This window comes from Mustelus asterias, chromosome 30 (genome assembly GCF_964213995.1).
Source record: "Mustelus asterias chromosome 30, sMusAst1.hap1.1, whole genome shotgun sequence".
NCBI lineage: Eukaryota > Metazoa > Chordata > Chondrichthyes > Carcharhiniformes > Triakidae > Mustelus > Mustelus asterias.
The window spans coordinates 15148842-15167737 of NC_135830.1; the positions used below are offsets into that span (position 1 = coordinate 15148842).

Here is an 18896-nt window from a genome sequence, read left to right on the forward strand (position 1 = left end):
TCCCTCTCAGCGTGACCCTGAAGGACTGGGTCAAGAATGAAGTTCTGTTCCTACTGTATGATCCTCCCTCAGATTTCCCTTTCTGAGCTCCAGCCTGGTGACGTTAAACACTCAAATGGAAAAGACAAAAATTGACAACAATGATTCAATCAAATGTCTATTTCACATTTATTCAGAATATCAAACCTCAACAGAAGAAAAAAGTCAGAGTGAACATGATTCAGACCTGGATATGATTAACAGCATCAATAAGTGTAGAATCCAAACCTTGCAGTCGTTTGTGAACTCGCCGGTGTGTTAGCAGGTGGGATGACTGAATAAATCCCTTTCCACAGACGTTACAGGTGAATGGCCTCTCCCCAGTGTGAACTCGCTGGTGATTCAATAGATTGGATGAACGAGTGAATCCCTTCCCACACACGGAGCAAGTGAATGGCCTCTCCTCACTGTGAACCTGCTGGTGTGTCAGAAGGTTGTATGAACGGGTGAATTTCTTCCCACATCCAGAGCAGGTGAACGGTCTATCCCCTGTATGGAGCTGCTGGTGTATCAGAAGATTGGATGAATTAATGAATCCCTTCCCACAGTCTGAGCAGGTGAAGGGCCTCTCCCCAGTGTGAATTCTCTGGTGGTTCAGTAGGCCAGATGGGCGGCTGAATCCCTTCCCACACACACAGCAGGTGAATGGCCTCTCCCCAGTGTGAGTATATTGGTGCGTCAGCAGATCTTTTTTGCATTTAAAACTCTTCTCACAGTCAGAACATGGAGACAGTCTCTCATCAGTGTGAACAACTTGGTGTGTCACAATGTGGGATGAGCGAGTGAATCCTTTCCCACAGACAGGGCAGGTGAACGGCCTCTCCCCAGTGTGAACCCGTTGGTGAGTCAGAAGGTTGTATGAATGGGTGAACCCCTTCCCACAAACAGAGCAGGTGAACGGTCTCTCTCCAGTGTGACTGCGCCGATGAACTTCCAGTTGTGATGGGAAACTGATTCCTTTCCCGCACTCCACACATTTCCACGGTTTCTCCATGGTGCTGGTGCCCTTGTGTTTCTCCAGGTTGGATGATCAGTTCAAGCCTCATCCACACACACAACACACACGTAGTTTCACCCTGCTGTGAACTGTGATGTTTTTTCAGGCTGTGTAACTGGTTAAAGATCTATCCACATGCAGTTCACTGGAACACTCTCACTCGGGTGTGTGTTTGTCTCGATGCTTTTCCAGTCACAGTGATGTTTAATTTCTTTGCCCACAGGCAGAACAGACAAATATTTCTCTTTCCAAATTCAAAGACCGATGATATTCAGCTCTGAAGGAACTGAATGACTTTGCCAGTTATGATGTTCGGTTTGAGTTTTCTGTCTGCCATTCTTTCACTTCCAATATCCTGTAAAAACAGTTCAGAAAAGTCATCACTGTCAGAACAGGATAGAAACTCTGAACAGACAATTCTAGTTCGTCAGGAACATTTTTTCCTCTCTTGTTCCCCCAAATCTGTAAATCCCCGTCCCACCCACTCTCTCTCCCTCCTCCCTGGGCTGAAATCCAAACCCATCTCACCATCTCTTTCCTCCACTCCCAGTTTTCTCCCTCCCTCTCCTCTGTCTGGGTTCAGTTCTCCAGCTCCTGTCTGCAGACTGACAATAAAACCAATGGGTCTTACTGGGGGTGTTGGGGCCTCCAGCGGGTGTTTGTGAATCCTCCCCGCCCACCTCCCAGGGTTTCCTTCCTTCCCAGAGATCAGAGTCCTCATTGATTTGAGGCCAAAGTGTAACCTCTTATTTATTGTCCCCCTCCCCCATCCTCTGATGTGAACCATCCTCCAGTGGCTGAGCCAGGATGGGGCCGTTAACCTGGGCCTGTTCCCGGGAGGGAGGGAGGGAGAAGCCCCGCAGCTGCAAACCAGGGAGCTGACAATGATTCTGAAGGGTTTGCGGATCCACAAAGTGTTTCCAAATCCTCCCAGCCACCGCCTAACGCTGACTCCGCTTCTCCGGGACAAACAAGCGCCAAGGACAGCAATGACACTGCGCATGCTCCACATCACAATGCCCGGGGACTGATTGACGGCAGCTCGGACCAATAGGAAGAGGGGGCGGGGCTGGAGGACCGAGCGGGAGCGGCTGGTCCTCCAACCAATCGGAGTGAATGGGGGGCGCGACCTGAAGCATGCGCAGTGCCGGTAATGGCGACGGATGGATGGTTTTGACTCGGAACCGAGATCAATACGAGGTAGAGGGCGGCGTGCGGGGAATGATAAATGTGGCGGGTGGGTGGAGAGACTTTGTAAACATGTTGTTCAAACCCAAACCCCGGAAATGAACTTCACGGTTCCCCCCCTTTGTACCAAATGGAGCGGCAGCTTGTAGTGTTAGACCCGGGCTGACTGCCGCCATTGAGGCTGCATGTGGGAGGCCGGCAGGGATTGTGACCGGAGAGTGAAGCCCTGACGTCACAATGGAATGGGTGAGGGTGTGACATCACAATGGAATGGGTGAGAGTGTGACATCACAATGGAATGGGTGAGAGTGTGACGTCACAATGGAATGGGTGGGAGTGTGACGTCACAATGGAATGGGTCGGAGTGTGAGGTCACAATGGAATGGGAAAAGATATTGACTATCTCGCTGATCTATGCCCCTCATTATTTTATAGACCTCTATAAGGTCACTACAAAGCCTCCTACGCTCCAGAGAAAAAAGTCGCAGTCTATCCAGCCTTATAACTCAAACCATCAAGTCCCGGTAGCATCCTAGTAAATCTTTTCTGCACGTTTTCTTGTTTAATAATATCCTTTCTACAATAGGGTGACCAGAACTGGACACAGTATTCCAAGTGTGGCCTTACCAATGTCTTTTACAACTTCAACAAGACGTCCCAACTCCTGTATTCAATGTTCTGACCAATGAAACCAAGCATGCTGAATGCCTTCTTCACCATTCTGTCCACCTGTGACTCCGTTTTCAAGGAGCTATGAACCTGTACTCCTGGATCTCTTTATTCTATAGCTCTCTTCAAGTCCCACCATTAACTGAGTAAGTCCTGCCCTGGTTCGATCCACCAAAATGCATCACCTTGCATTTATCTAAATTTAACTCCATCTACCATTCATCAGCCCACTGGCCCAATTGACCAGGATCCTGTTGCAATCCTAGATAACCTTCACTGTCCAATATGCCACCAATCTTGGTGTCATCTGCAAAATTAATAACAATGCCTCCTATATTCCCATCCAAATCATGAATATAAATGGCAAATAACAGAGGACCCAGCACCGATCCGTGAGGCACACTGCTGGTCACAAGCCTCCAGTTTGAAAAACAACCCTCCACAACCACCCTCTATCTTCTGTCATCAAGCCCATTTTGTATCCATTTGGCTACCGTACCCTGGCTCCTGTGAGATTTAACCTTCTGCGACAACCTACCATGTGGTACCTTGTCAAAGGCCTTGCTAAAGTCCATGTAGACAACATCAACTGCACTGCCCTCATCTACCTTCTTGGTTACCCCTTCAAAAATATAATATCAAGGGTAAGACTCTTAGCAGTGTAGAGGATCAGAAGGACCTTGGGGTCCGGGTCCATAGGACTCTTAAATCGGCCTCGCAGGTAGAGGAGGTGGTTAAGAAGGCGTATGGTGTGCTGGCCTTCATCAATCGAGGGATTGAGTTTAGGAGTTGGGAGATAATGATGCAGCTTCATAAGACCCTCGTCAGACCCCACTTGGAGGACTGTGCTCAGTTCTGGTCACCTCATTACAGGAGGGATGTGTAAATGATTGCAAGGGTGCAGAGAAGATTTACAAGGATGTTGCCTGGATTGGTTGGCATGCCTTATGAGGATAGGTTGAGGGAGCTCGGTCTTTTCTCCTTGGAGAGTCGAAGGATGAGAGGTGACCTGATCGAGGTGTACAAGATGTTGAGAGGTATAGATCGAGTGGATTCTCGGAGGCTTTTTCCCAGGGCTGAAATGGCTGCTATGAGAGGATACAGGTTTAAGGTCCTGGGGAGTAGCTACAGAGGAGATGTCAGGGGTAAGTTCTTCACTCAGAGGGTGATGGGTAGTGGAATCGGCTGCCGTCAGGGTGGTGGAGGCAAACTCGATAGGGTCTTTTAAGAGACTTCTGGATGAGTACATGGGACTTAATAGGATTGAGGGTTATAGGTAAGCCTATATATAAGCCTAGGTAGGTAGGGACATGACCGGCGCAACTTGTGGGCCGAAGGGCCTGTTTGTGCTGTATTTTTTTCTATGTTCTAAGTTCTAAAAAACTCAATCAAATTTGTGAGACATGATTTTCCACTCACAAAGCCATGCTGTCCCTAATCAGTCCTTGCGTCTCTAAATGCCTGTAGATCCTGTCTCTCAAAATTCCTTCAAGCAACTCAGCCACTACAGATGTGAGGCTCACCCACCGGCCTGTAGTTCCCAGGCTTTTCCCTGCAGCCCTTCTCAAACAAAGGCACAACATTTGCCACCGTCCAATCTTCAGGCACCTCACCTGTGACTATCGATGATTCAAATATCTCTGCTAGGGGACCCACAATTTCCTCCCTAGCCTCCCACAATGTCCTGGGATCCACTTCATCGGGTCCCGGGGATTTATCTACCTTGATGCACTTTAAGACTTCCAGCACCTCCTTCTCTGTTACATGTGCACTCCTGAAGACATCACTATTTATTTCCTCAAGTTCCCTAACATCCATGCTTTTCTCAACAAAGGATTCCTCAAAGGATTGTGAATGAAGCCCAGTCCATCACCCAAACCTGCCTCCCATCCATTGACTCTGTGTACACATCCGGGTGCCTCGGAAAAGCAGCCAGCATAATCAACCCTCGCACCCCGGACATTCACGCTTCCACCTATTTCCTTTGGGAAATGAAACAAAAGTCTGAGCTCACGTACCAACCAACTCAAGAACAGCTTCTTCCCTGTTGCCATCAGACTTTTGAATGGACCTACCCCGCACTAAGTTGATCTTTCTGTCCACCTTAGCTATGACTGTAACACTACATCCTGCACTCTCTCCTTTCCTTCTCTATGAACTGTATGCCTTGTCTTGATAGTGTGCAAGAAACAATTCTTTTCACTGTATACTAGTACATGTGACAATAATAAATCAAATCAAGTGCATCCTCTGATCTTGTGGGAGTTTGGGGAAGAAATTGCAGAGGCTCTTGCAGAAATATTTGCTTCATCCCTTTCCACTGGTGAAGTTCTGGAAGACTAGAGTGTGGCTAATGTTATTCCATTGTTGGAGAAGGGTTGCAAAGAGAAGCCTGGTAATTACAGGCCGGTGAACCTGACAACAGTGGCGGGTAAGTTACTGGAGAGGATTTGGCCAACCTTTGGGTAATCAAGGTCTGGTTAGGGAGAGTTGTCAGAGATCCTGGGTACCAGCAACTTTAAGCATTCTTAGTCAACTTGAGTACAAACAGCACTGGACACCAGGCATAATCCAATGTGGGCCCTTTAATAACTTGTGCACAAGGAGAAACCCTGTGCAGCTGTCCCGCAAGTGGTTCTGATGTTACAGAAAAATAACTTGGCAATAATAGTCAATTACAGCAAATCAGAAACCAGGAATGTTTCTAATCCTTCATTGACGGACATATTCGCCAATTAAATCCTAGCTTTTCGCCCTTTCGCGTTCAAAATTGACTTCTGCTAATCTTTTATTTGCATAGCATATCCCCATATCTCGCCTTTGGTATTTGTTATGGAGAAATCTGGTCTTGCTCACCCTCTGGTGAAGGCCGAAAAGCAGAATGTTCTGGGGCCTACGTAGGTGAAGATTAGCCTGTTCATGCTGAAATAGCAGACACTGACTCCTTTGAAGGTCTGCAAGCCGATAAACATTTTCACTCGCTGTTAAAGAGAAGGCAGGAAACTTTAATCTGAGCATTTCCACATAGTCAGCACTGCTTCGTGCATGTGTTAGAGTGGGCCAAGGCTGAGGCAGCTGTCGTATATATATTTATAGAGTGAGAATAGACTAACATTTCGAGTCTGGATGACCCTTTGTCAGAACTCTGATGAAGGGTCATCCAGACTTTAAACGTTGGCTCTATTCTCTCTCCACAGATGCTGTCAGACCTGCTGACATTTTCCAGCATTTTCTGTTTTTGTTTCAGATTCCAGCATCCGCAATATTTTGCTTTTATATATATTTATATATCCAAATGTGCTATGTTAACAAAATGGGCAGTTACTAACCGAAATATAAAGCATCATGTGATTTAGCTGACTTGACCATATTCCTATAGTTATTCAGTCATTAAAGACACAGTCATGGAGCATTAAACTTGCCTCGCAGGGCCCCTCGTATCAACACACAGGCAGCTGCTTTGTGAGACTGTGAGCAGCACAGACAAGTCAGAGATAAGAGTGTCCTGAGAAGAGAGATTCATTGTGAAGGCTCAGGGACAGTTGATAAGATGTATTAATTCTATGATTCTCATGAACATTTTTTCCCCTCTCATTCCCAAAAGCTGTAAATCTCCATCCCACACACTCTCCCTCCATTCTCACTCTGCTGTATCTAATATTCACCCTCCCAATTCTCCTGAAGGTGCTGATTGAGGCTGATTGACAGATCCATGCTCACTGCTTCCTGTCCACGACTCAGAAATCATAATAGGAGCTGCAGTTGGCCATTCAGCCCATTGAACTGCCTCAACCATTCATTGAGAATTGGCTGATCTACCGCAGCATCATTTCCCACGCTATCCACCAGATAGAGAGAGAATAGAGCCAATGTTCTGAGTCTGGAGAGAGGAAAGAATGTTCCATAGAAACTAGAATTGTGTGTTCTGAATTTCTATCCTGCACTGACACTGATGACTTCTGTAAACTTGTTTTACAGGATATTGAAAGAGGAATCACAGGCTGAAATCTCAAACGTCACATCTAGATCTGACAGAGTCATATTCCTTGGGACCTGAATATCATCGGCCTTTGTATCTTGAAGGAGAAATTGTTGTCTGGTCTGTCAGTTTGAAAAGATTTCAAACATTAGTGTGACTGGAAAAGCACCAACACACGGCCACACTCGAGTGAGAGTCTTCCAGTTCACAGACTCAAGAGCTTTAACCAGTTACATAGCCTGAATAAATATCACACCATTCACAGCGGGGAGAGACTGGACACGTGTTCTGTGTGTGGACGAGGCTTCAACTGATTGTCCACCCAAGAGAGAGGCAAGGACACCTGCACCATGGAGAAACCATGGAAATGTGCGGACTGTGGGAAGGGATACGGAGCCCCTTCAGAGCTGGAAGTTCATCGGCGCAGCCACACTGGGGAGAAGCCATTCACCTGCTCTCAGTGTGAGAAGGGATTCAGTCAGTTATCCAACCTGCAGAGACACCAGCGAGTTCACACTGGGGAGAGACTGTTCACCTGCTCTCAGTGTGGGAAGGGATTCACTAATTTATCCACCCTGCGTAGACACCAGCGAGTTCACACTGGGGAGAGGCCGTTCACCTGCTCTCAGTGTGGGAAGGGGTTCAGTCAATTATCTGACCTGCAGATACACCAGCGAGTTCACACTGGGGAGAGGCCGTTCACCTGCTCTCAGTGTGGGAAGGGATTCAAAGTTTCATCCCGGCTGCTGAGACACCAGCGAGTTCACACTGGGGAGAGACCGTTCTCCTGCTCTGTGTGTGAGAAGATATTCAGTCTTTTATCCCAGCTGCTGAGACACCAAAAAGTTCACGAGTGATTCCAGGGGTTGGATTCTGCTGTTATTGTTTCTGCTCTCAATTACATCCAGGACTGCATTTTGTTCATTCTCACAGTTGGTCAATGGGGAGGGTCAGAGGGTTTCTTTCTGCTGGACTGGCCGGTCTCATGACTTTGTCTCCAGTGGGCTGATGCTCTTTGAGTCTTGTTGCGAATACCTGGTTTCAGATTTCACACGGATCACAGAGTGACAGGGTGTTAGGAAGTTCAGAGTCACTATTTCTGTTTGAAACCTCCCAATGCCCATCCAATTTCCTTTGTAATTGTTTATTGTCTCCACTTCCTCCACCCTCGTAGGCAGCGAGTTCCAGGTCATTACCATTCGCTGCATCAAAATATTCTTCCTCACATCCCTCCTGCATCTCTGACCCAAAACCATAAATCTGTGTCCCCCTCGTCCTTGTCCGTCAGCTAATGGGAACAGCTTTTCTTTGTCCACCTTATCTAAACCTGTCAGAATCTTGTCCACCTCTATCAAATCTCCCCTCAACCTCCTTTTCTCCAAGAGGAACAACCCCCAGCCTGACATTGACAATAAAGAACAAACTAACAGAATATGTTAATACCTGAAATCAAATGGGAATGTTTAATTTCTGTTTTAAAGAAATCATGAATATATTGTCCCGTACAATAAAGGGATTTGAATAACTCAGCTTGGGTGCAGTTGAATGAAATGTATCAATCTCGTATCCACCCACAGTCTAGAGGAAGTGTGGAATGTGTAGCTGGAAATCCCTCCCTAACAGTACTGTGGGTGTACTTACACCTCAGGCATTGTAGCAGTTCAGGAAGGCAGTGTTGGTGCTGATCGTGGCCGAGGCAGCTACAGACAGCCACATATTCTGTTATAACTGAAGGACTGCAGATTAAATGCGAGGCATTGTGGGACATGACTATCTTGACCACATTCCTGTGACTGCTCAGTTTCTGCAATCATGAACCATTAAAGCTGCTTAGCAGGGCTCTGAAAGAGGACCTGGTGAGAATATTTACTCATAATGAGTTAGAATTAAACTTATCCCAGGACCGGCTGGTGTTCAGTGGCTGAGATTCCTGAATGTGTAAAAAGGGGGTCTGATCAATCAACAAACAGTGGTAGGTAGTTAGTTAAGAAGCGTTCTCATGCATTATTTGAATTATTTTATCATAAATTTGTGATCAGAACTGTGAGGGACTTGTAACCCAATAGTTGTTGAATTGACGGTAAACTCCAAGTAGCACTGGACTGAAAAGGGGGTCTGACCAAGAAGTGAAGTGATCTCAAGGCATTGTTTAAATTACATCATCATTGGCCAACTTCCCCTTTGTGACGTCACAGTGGAGCCATCCTTGAATCAGCCAATGGGAATCACTGTGCTCCGCGGTGACGTCTCCGGGTTCCAGTGAGCAGGCCCGGGCGCGCGGACCCGGGAGCCCCGCCCCCACCCATTGTTCCCCTCCCCCTACACCACATCGAGCCACGGTTTCCAGGCAACCGGCTGGCGGCTCCGGCCAGAGCGAGAAGCCGCTCGGTGAGCTCCCCCTCCCCCCGGCCCGGGACTGCGCAGGTCCAAGGGAGGGGGAAGCTGTGAATTGCAGGGCAGATCCTGCCCCCTGACCTTCTGAGGTGTTGATTAATAGGAAGAGTTGGAGGACCGGAAGGACTCTGGTTCTCCAGCTGATCAGAGCGCGGGCTTTGCGTGAATGAAGATTGAGCTTCAGACAGACTGAAACTTCCTCCTGTCTCCAACATCAGAGAGGTTGTTTCTGTAGTGAAGTGGTTGTCACGTTTGCCTGACACGCAAAAGGTCCCCGGGTCAGAACCGGGCAGGAATGTTAATTTGTTAATTCCAGCATCTGAAAGTGGGAAGGGGGAGGAAGGTGAGCTGTTGCCTGCCTGCCTGCCTGTCGTCTGGCCTGGCTGTCTTCCGTCCGTCCGCCCACTGGAGGGTGCTCTCTCCCTGGAGGGAGAGAGGACACGGAGTGACTTTCTTTCTTTTTTCTTTCCATCTCTGGGAGGGAGGACTGCACGTTTCAACATCGAGGGACTGAGTGGTTGGGCTGGTGCCCTCATCATCAGAAGGTCGGTGCCTGAAAGGGATGGGGGGGTGAAGTAAATTCAGACTGTTTTTTCCATCGGCGGGCGGGCGGGCGAAGACACCCCGGACTTGAACTGTTTGCGCCCAAAAGGGCTGGAGGAGTAAAGTCCCCCACCCACTGCTGCTGCCCCCAACACCGGCACCCCCTCCCCTCTTTCCCCCTGACTGGGGCACCGGCCCCCCTCCGTGCCTTGTCCCTCGTCCTCCCTCCTGCTCCTCCGACCTCCTCTCTCGCTCCGGGGAGAGAGCACCTAGATCCCCATCCACCTACCCTACCCTCCCTTATTTTTCCCTCCTCTTATACGCCCTGCCGTGGCAGAGCCTTCTCGGCCCACCTATGCGGGCGTGGCGGCTGCCAGAGCCCCCGCCGCTCCCAAGGCCCTGCCACCTTTTTCGTTGCTCACGCGGCAGCTCGGGGTTAAGTGCTACGCCCACCCCGACATGTCCATCGAGGCCTGTGTCAAGGCAATGGCTGGGGTTGTCGGCCCCTCAGCCATTGTCGCGGCCTCTAAGATGTCCGGCCGGGCCGTATTCTTTTTGAAGGCCACCCACCCGCCACATTTATCATTCCCCGCGCGCCGCCCTCTACCTTGTATTGATCTCGCTTCCAAGTTGAAACCGTCCGTCCGCCGCCGCCATTACCCGCACTGCGCATGCTTCAGGTCCCGCCCCTCATTCACTCCGATTGGTTGGAGGACCAGCCGCTCCCGCTCGGTCCTCCAGCCCCGCCCCCTCTTCCTATTGGTCCGGAGCTGGCGTCAATCAGCTCCCGGGCATTGTGATGTGGAGCATGCGCAGTGTCATTGCTGTCCTTGGCGCTTGTTTGTCCCGGAGAAGCGGAGTCAGCGTTAGGCGGTGGCTGGGAGGATTTGGAAACACTTTGTGGATCCGCAAACCCTTCAGAATCATTGTCAGCTCCCTGGTTTGCAGCTGCGGGGCTTCTCCCTCCCTCCCTCCCGGGAACAGGCCCAGGTTAACGGCCCCATCCTGGCTCAGCCACTGGAGGATGGTTCACATCAGAGGATGGGGGAGGAGGACAATAAATAAGAGGTTACACTTTGGCCTCAAATCAATGAGGGTTCTGATCTCTGGGAAGGAAGGAAACCCTGGGAGGTGGGCGGGGAGGATTCACAAACACCCGCTGGAGGTCCCAACACCCCCAGTAAGACCCATTGGTTTTATTGTCAGTCTGCAGACAGGAGCTGGAGAACTGAACCCAGACAGAGGAGAGGGAGGGAGAAAACTGGGAGTGGAGGAAAGAAATGGTAGAGATAGAACATAGAACATAGAACATAGAACACTACAGCGCAGAACAGGCCCTTCGGCCCACGATGTTGCACCGACCAGTTAAAAAAAAAACTGTGACCCTCCAACCTAAACCAATTTCTTTTCGTCCATGAACCTATCCACGGATCTCTTAAACGCCCCCAAACTAGGCGCATTTACTACTGATGCCGGCAGGGCATTCCAATCCCTCACCACCCTCTGGGTAAAGAACCTACCCCTGACATCGGTTCTATAACTACCCCCCCTCAATTTAAAGCCATGCCCCCTCGTGCTGGATTTCTCCATCAGAGGAAAAAGGCTATCACTATCCACCCTATCTAAACCTCTAATCATCTTATATGTTTCAATAAGATCCCCTCTTAGCCGCCGCCTTTCCAGCGAAAACAATCCCAAATCCCTCAGCCTCTCCTCATAGGATCTCCCCTCCATACCAGGCAACATCCTGGTAAACCTCCTCTGCACCCTCTCCAAAGCCTCCACATCCTTCCTGTAATGTGGGGACCAGAACTGCACACAGTACTCCAAGTGCGGCCGCACCAGAGTTGTGTACAGTTGCAACATAACGCTATGGGTTTGGATTTCAGCCCAGGGAAGAGGGAGAGTGTGTGGGACGGAGATTTACAGATTTGGGGGAACAAGAGAGGAAAAAATGTTCCAGACGAACTAGAATTGTCTGTTCAGAGTTTGTATCGTGTTCTGACAGTGATGACTTTTCTAAACTGTTTTTACAGGATATTGGAAGTGAAAGAACGGCAGACAGAAAACTCAAACCGGACATCACATCTGACAAAGTCATTCAGTTCCTTCGGAGCTGAATATCATTGGTCTTTGAATATAGAAAGAGAAATATTTGTCTGTTCTGCCTGTGGGCAAAGAAATTAAACATCACTGTGACTGGAAAAGCATCGAGACAAACACACACCCGAGTGAGAGTGTTCCAGTGAACTGAATGTGGAAAGAGCTTTAACCAGTTACACAGCCTGAAAAAACATCACAGTTCACAGCAGGGTGAAACTACGTGTATGTTGTGTGTGTGGATGAGGCTTGAACTGATCATCCAACCTGGAGAAACACAAGGACACCCGCACCATGGAGAAACCGTGGAAATGTGTGGATTGTGGGAAGGGATTCGGTTTCCCATCACAACTGGAAGTTCATCGGCGCAGTCACACTGGGGAGAGACCGTTCACCTGCTCCGTCTGTGGGAAGGGATTCACCCATTCATACAACCTTCTGACTCACCAACGGGTTCACACTGGGGAGAGGCCGTTCACCTGCCCTGTGTGTGGGAAGGGATTCACTCGCTCATCCCACATTGTGACACACCAACTTGTTCACACTGATGAGAGAATGTTTACATGTTCTGACTGTGAGAAGAGTTTTAAATGCAAAAAGGATCTGCTGACACACCAACGAATTCACACTGGGGAGAGACCGTTCACCTGCTCTGTGTGTGGGAAAGGATTCATTCAGTCATCCCACTTGCAGACACATCAACTTGTTCACTCTGATAACAAACTTTTTAATTGTTCCCACTGTGCGAAGAGCTTTAAAAATAAAAAGGATCTGCTCACGCACCAATATGCTCACACTGGGGAGAGGCCATTCACCTGCTGTGTGTGTGGGAAGGGATTCAGCCGTCCATCTGCCCTATTGAACCACCAGAGAATTCACACTGGGGAGAGGCCCTTCACCTGCTCAGACTGTGGGAAGGGATTCACTCGTTCATCCAACTTATTGAATCACCAGCGAGTTCACACTGGGGAGAGGCCGTTCACCTGCTCTGTGTGTGGGAAGGGATTCAGTCAGTCATCCAACCTGCTGACACACCAGAAAGTTCACAGTGCGGAAAGGCCACTTACCTGCTCTGTCTGTGGGAAGGGATTTTCTCATTTATCTTATCTTCTGAAACACCAGCGAGTTCACACTGGGGAGAGGCCGTTCACCTGTAATGTCTGTGGAAAGGGATTTATTCAGTCATCCCACCTGCTAACACACCAGCGAGTTCACAAACGACTGCAAGGTTTGGATTCTACTCTTAATGATGCTGTTAATCATATCCAGGACTGAATCGTGTTCACTCTGACAGTCTTCATCCGTTGAGGTTTAATATTCTGAATAAATATGAAATAGACCAGCTTTGTTTTTTAAAATTGTTGTAGATTTTTGTCTTTCCCACCTGACTGTTTAACATCACCAGGCTGGAGCTCAGAAAAGACAATCGGGGGTGGATCATATGGCAAACAGGACGCAGTCCTTCAGGGTCACAGAGGGACAAACAGCACTTTGCTCTTCCTCGTCTCTCTTCACGACAGCAAAGTACCCGTGTGGTTTAATCCTGAGATGTGCAAGAATCTCAGTCACTCCCTTCTATGTTTCAGCGCTCCTAGACCAGGAACAGAAGTTCCTTTACAACTGTGTTTAGAGTCAGGAAGAACAACAGTGAATGCTGGAAGCATGCTGCTAAATCAGAGATTGGTGCAAAACTGGGATCTGTTCCTGACTGAGAGTGAAATGGCAGGATTAGATTTCCAGACTGAAAATGCAGAAAAGTCTAAAATATTTTAATGTGTTTGTGTGTCAGTGCCAGTTTATTGAACAGAAACCAGCTCAAAATAAATTGGTTAAAGTCTGCATTAAAGTAGCAGCTGGAGAGTTCAAAGGAACCTGTTATCTGCTGGGACAATTAGACAACAATTTGATTCCCACTGAGACCCACAGTGAATGAGGCTCCCGCGGGCCTCATACAAAAAGTGACGCAGACGTTTCAGGGTCAGAGAAAAAGAGTCGGATCTCAACGAAAATGCGCAGGAAATGAAGGCCACAATACAGCCCCAGCTGAATAATATTCCCCCACTGAGCTCAGCCATTGTCAGTGTTGTGAAATGTCACATTTGCCATCCTATTATTCCCGGATCAAATCCAACCATTCTCCGATCCCATCCGCACAAAATCTGCAGATTACCCCGGGTGAATAACTTCCTTAATCTGTACTTAGAAAAATTCTGGATTCGGTGCCTATCTGCCCGGCGACACATTTTAAAAGTGATCTATTATCAAATGCAGCCTCAGAATTGTTCCATTTTCAAGTCCGTGGAGCAGAAATAATAACTGATTGAAATCAGAGCTTTTCTATTTGGGGAATAGAGGGGTACAGTGAAGATTTACTATGCTGATTCCTGGGATGGCAGCTCTGTCATATGAGGAGAGATTAAATCCGTTAGGATTATATTCACTGCGGTTTCGAATAGTGAGAGGGGGTCTCATAGAAACTTATAAAATTCTAACAGGGTTCGACAGGGTAGATCCAGAAGACTGTTCCCAATGGTGGAATCCAGAACCATGGGTCATCTTTTGAAGATAAGGGAAAAACTGAGGTGAAGGGAAATTCCTTCATCCAGAGAGTGTTGAATGTATGGAATTCAATACCACCGAATGTAGTTGAGGCCAAAACGTTGTCTGATTTCAAGAAGAAATTTGATATAGCTCTTGGGGCTAAAGGGGTCGAGGGGGAAGGAGGATCAGGATATTGAATTCCATGATCAGCTATGATTACGATGAATGGCGGAGAAGGCTCCTGCTTCTAGTTTCTATGTTATGAGTCCGTGAAATATTTCCTGGTGCAGAGTTGAGTGACTACTTATCCCCGGTATACTTACAGCACTAACTATTAATTATGTTGAGTCCTGGATGCTACTCATTAATCCCTGTACGTTAGGCTGCTGAATCATTGAATCCCGACAATGCAGGATGGAGCCTGTCCCGACAACAATCCCACCCAGGCCCTATCCCCGTAACCCACATATTTACCCTGCTATCCCCTGACACTTAGGGTAGTTTTGCGTGGCCAATCCAGCAAACCTGCACAGTTTAGGAATGTGGAGGGAAACTGGAGCACCTGAGGAAACCCACGCAGACACGGTGAGAAAGTGCAAACTCCACAGAGACAGTGACCCGAGGCTGGAATCGAACCCGTGTCCCTGGGGCTGTGAGGCAACAATGCGAACCACTGCGCCACCGTGTCACCCATAAATGATTAAATTAGAAAAAAGGATCTGCCTTAAGAAAGATTGATGGACTGAGTTCTGAGGAAAGCGAGTTAACCAGTTAATGAGACAGAATAAGTGATGATGTGGGAGAGAGCAGAGAGAGAGCAAAGACTTTAGAAATAAGTTTACGGCCAGGGAAGGAATGTGATTGGAAAGTGCCAGCTATATTAAATCATTAACTAACAGTGATTGGTTCACTGGTTACGGGGCGGCATGATGCCACAATGGTCAGCGCTGCTGTCTCACAGTGTCAGGGACCCGGGTTCAATTCCGGCTTCGGATCACTTTCTGTCTGAGTTTGCATGTTCTCCCAGTGTCTACGTGGGTCCCCTTCGGGTTCTCCTGTTTCCTCCCACAGTCCAAAGATGTGCAGGTTAGGTTGATTGGCCATGCTAAATTGACCCGAGCGTCAGGGGATACGCAGGGTAAATACATGGAGTTGCGGGAGTGGAGCCTGGGTGGTATTGTGACCGGTATAGACTCGATGGGGCGAATGGCCTCCTTCTGCACTGCAGGGATTTTATGATTCGCAGCTGACGTCAGCTCAGGGAGATGAGCCAATCGCAGCACTGAGAAACGCCTCCCTGTTTCTGAATACTTGAAGCTGCCTCTGATCTGAGTTCACTCTGTGATATAAGACTAGAGGCAGCAACTTATTGTAAACATTGTCGCTGCTTACTGTCCAATCAGGAACCATGTATCTCCTGTGTGCTTTACTGATAACAATGACCACGCTGCCCGGTGAGTCTGAGCTCAGATCCTCAGTGTGTGTTTCATGGGTTATATTTGTTCACAGATTTCTCACACATTCTACATTTTGTTGCAGGAATCAATGGCCAAGATTCAGTTTCCCAGGACCCGGCTGAATTAACGGTTCAGGAAGGATTGAACGTAATAGTGAATTGTAATTACACAACAACGGATGCTTTTCCAAATCTCTTCTGGTACATCCAGTATCCCGGGGAAGCTCCGAGATATTTACTGCAGAAATATAGCACGGGGGGCGGAGAAAAGTCTCCAGATTTCCCTGACCGGTTTTCTGCTGATTTGGACAAGGACAAGAAAACAGTTCCTTTAAATATCACTGGGGTCCATGTCTCTGACTCTGCCGTGTATCACTGTGCGCTGAGCCCCACACTGTTACAAAGGCGCAGTGAGCCCGTACAAAAACCTGCAAAGGCACTCTCACCTCCTCTCACTGAATCAGATCTGTGACCTGGATTGTGAACTGTTAATACAAACAGAACAATTGTATAACGAAGAGTTAGTCCGAATGTTCTCATTCCATGGTGCTGAATGTGCCATTCTTGTTTAAACACTCTGCAATGCTGAGACTGGGAGAAGTGAACAACAGGGGGCAGCATTGCAGCTTCCATTTTACTATTATTCCTTCCAAAGTGGATAAGCTCACACTTACCAACGCTATACTCCATCTGCCAGATCCTCGCCCACTCACTTAGCCTATCCAAATCTCTCTGCAGACTTACCGCATCCTCCACGCAATTCACTTTCCCACTCATCTTTGTGTCATCCGCAAACTTTGTTACCCAACACTCGGTCCCCTCCTCCAGATCGTCTATGCATATGGTAAATACTTGAGGCCCCGGCACCAATCCCTGTGGCACGCCACTAGTCACCAACTGCCAACCAGAAAAGCACCCATTTATTCCAACTCTCTGCTTCCTGTTAGATAGCCAATCCCCAATCCACGCTAACACTTTACCCCTAACTCCGTGCACCCTGATTTTCTGCAGCAACCTTTTGTGAGGCACCTTATCGAACGCCTTCTGGAAATCCAAAAACACCACATCCACTGGTTCCCCTCTGTCAACCGCACTCGTTACATCAACATAAAAATCCAGTAAATTTGTCAAACACGACTTTCCCTTCATGAATCCATGCTGCGTCTGCTTGATCAAACCATTTTTTTCCAGGTGTCCTGCTATTTCTTCCTTAATGATGAATTCCAGCAATTTCCCAACTACGGACGTTAAGCTAACCGGCCTGTAGTTACCCGCCTTTTGTCTACCTCCTTTTTTAAACAGTGGCGTCACATTAGCTGTTTTCCAATCAGCCGGCACTTCCCCAGAGTCCAGCGTATTTTGATAAATTACAACCAACGCATCCTCTATTACTTCTGCCATTTCTTTCAGTCCCCTGGGATGCATTCCATCCGGGCCCGGGGACTTGTCTACCTTTAGTCCCATTAGCCTCCCAAGCACTACCTCTTTAGTAATAGTAATCATTTTAAGGACCTCATCCCCTACAGTCCCATGACCGTCAATTTTCGGTAAGCTATTTGTGTCCTCTACCGTGAAGACTGATACAAAAAACTTGTTTAAGGCCTCAGCCATTTCCTCGTTTCCCATTATTAAATCCCCCTTCTCATCTACTAAGGGTCCAACATTTACTTTAGCTACTCTTTTCCTTTTTATATATTTGTAAAAACTTTTACTATCTCTCTGTCCCTCCCCCCCCCTGGGCTTTGCCCCCCCCCCCCCCCCCCTGGGCTTTGCCCCCCCCCCTGGGCTTTGCCCCCCCCCCCCCCGGGCTTTGCCCCCCCCCCCCGGGCTTTGCCCCCCCCCCCCGGGCTTTGCCCCCCCCCGGGCTTTGCCCCCCCCCCGGGCTTTGCCCCCCCCGGGCATTGCCCCCCCCCGAGCATTGCCCCCCCCCGAGCATTGCCCCCCCAACCCACACATCCTGGGACACTAAGTGGCAATTGAGCATGGCCAATCAACCTAACCTGTACATCTTATAAACAGTAAGAAGTCTCACAATACCAGGTTAAAGTCCAACAGGTTTATTTGATCGCACGAGCTTTCGGAGCACTGCTCCTTCATCAGGTGAATGGCCACTCACCTGATGAACCTGGTGTTGTGTGCCCACCCCAGTCCAACGCCGACATCTCCACGTCATCTTATGGACTGCAGATTGATTCTCTGTAGAATCCTGTTCTTTCTCTCTATCAACATTCCTCTGCAAGTTTTATTTCCTTCAAGTACCCATCCAATTTCATTTTGAAATGATTGAATCTTCTGTTCCACCATCCTCATAGGCAGCGAGTTCTAGATCATGTGCTCTCCCTACCTAAATATAAATCTTCCTCAAATCCCTGCTCTACCACTACTCAAGTAATGTCCTGTATGTTACACTTTTATCCAGTATTATAGACATCTGTCTGGCAGCCTGCATGGAGATTTTCAGCTCCCTGTGTCCAGGACAGGAAGCCGTGAGCATGGATCTGTCAATCAGCCTCAATCAGCACCTTCAGGAGAATTGGGAGGGTGAATATTAGATACAGCAGAGTGAGAATTGAGGGAGAGTGTGTGGGATGGAGATTTACTGCGTTTGGGGAATGAGAGAGGAAAGAATGTTCCATAGAAACTAGAATTGTCTGTTCTGAATTTCTGTCCTGTACTGACACTGATGAATTTTGTAATCTCCTTTTGCAGGATATCAGAAGGTGGGGATTTACAGACAGAAATCTCGAATCAAACGTCACATCAACATCTGACAGACATTTGATTGATTGGGACCCGAATATCATTGGCCTTTCAATCTTGAAGGAGAAATCTTTTAATGTTCTGTCTGCGTCAGAATTTTTTATAACATAAATGTGACTGGAAATACACCAAGACACAGACACACCTGAGTGAGAGTGTTCCAGTGCACTGAGTGTGGAAAGAGCTTTAACCAGTTACACAGCCTGAAAATACATCGCAGTATTCACAGC

General features: G+C 48.1%; 2 protein-coding genes across 3 annotated transcripts; one reads left to right on the forward strand and one right to left on the reverse strand.

The window, feature by feature from the left end:
* Window positions 1–151: 151 nt before the first annotated feature.
* Window positions 152–10490, reverse strand: LOC144480813 (uncharacterized). Of its 2 annotated transcripts, XM_078200427.1 has the most exons (3): window positions 10417–10490; window positions 5750–5874; window positions 158–1391 (listed from the first exon to the last, which is right to left on the reverse strand). In XM_078200427.1, exon 3 carries the CDS (start codon window positions 1031–1033, stop codon window positions 221–223), a length of 813 nt encoding a protein of 270 aa, XP_078056553.1. In that variant the 5' UTR covers window positions 1034–1391; window positions 5750–5874; window positions 10417–10490; the 3' UTR covers window positions 158–220. The 2 variants fall into 2 exon arrangements, with proteins under 2 accessions (XP_078056552.1, XP_078056553.1); XM_078200426.1 differs by lacking the exon at window positions 5750–5874 and having other exon boundaries at window positions 152–1391; window positions 10417–10482.
* Window positions 7160–16809, forward strand: LOC144480914 (uncharacterized). Its single transcript, XM_078200540.1, has 3 exons — window positions 7160–7666; window positions 12177–13137; window positions 15990–16809. The coding sequence occupies exons 1-3, from the start codon at window positions 7223–7225 to the stop codon at window positions 16376–16378; spliced, it is 1794 nt and encodes a 597-aa protein (XP_078056666.1). The 5' UTR covers window positions 7160–7222; the 3' UTR covers window positions 16379–16809.
* The last annotated feature ends 2087 nt before the right edge of the window (window positions 16810–18896 follow it).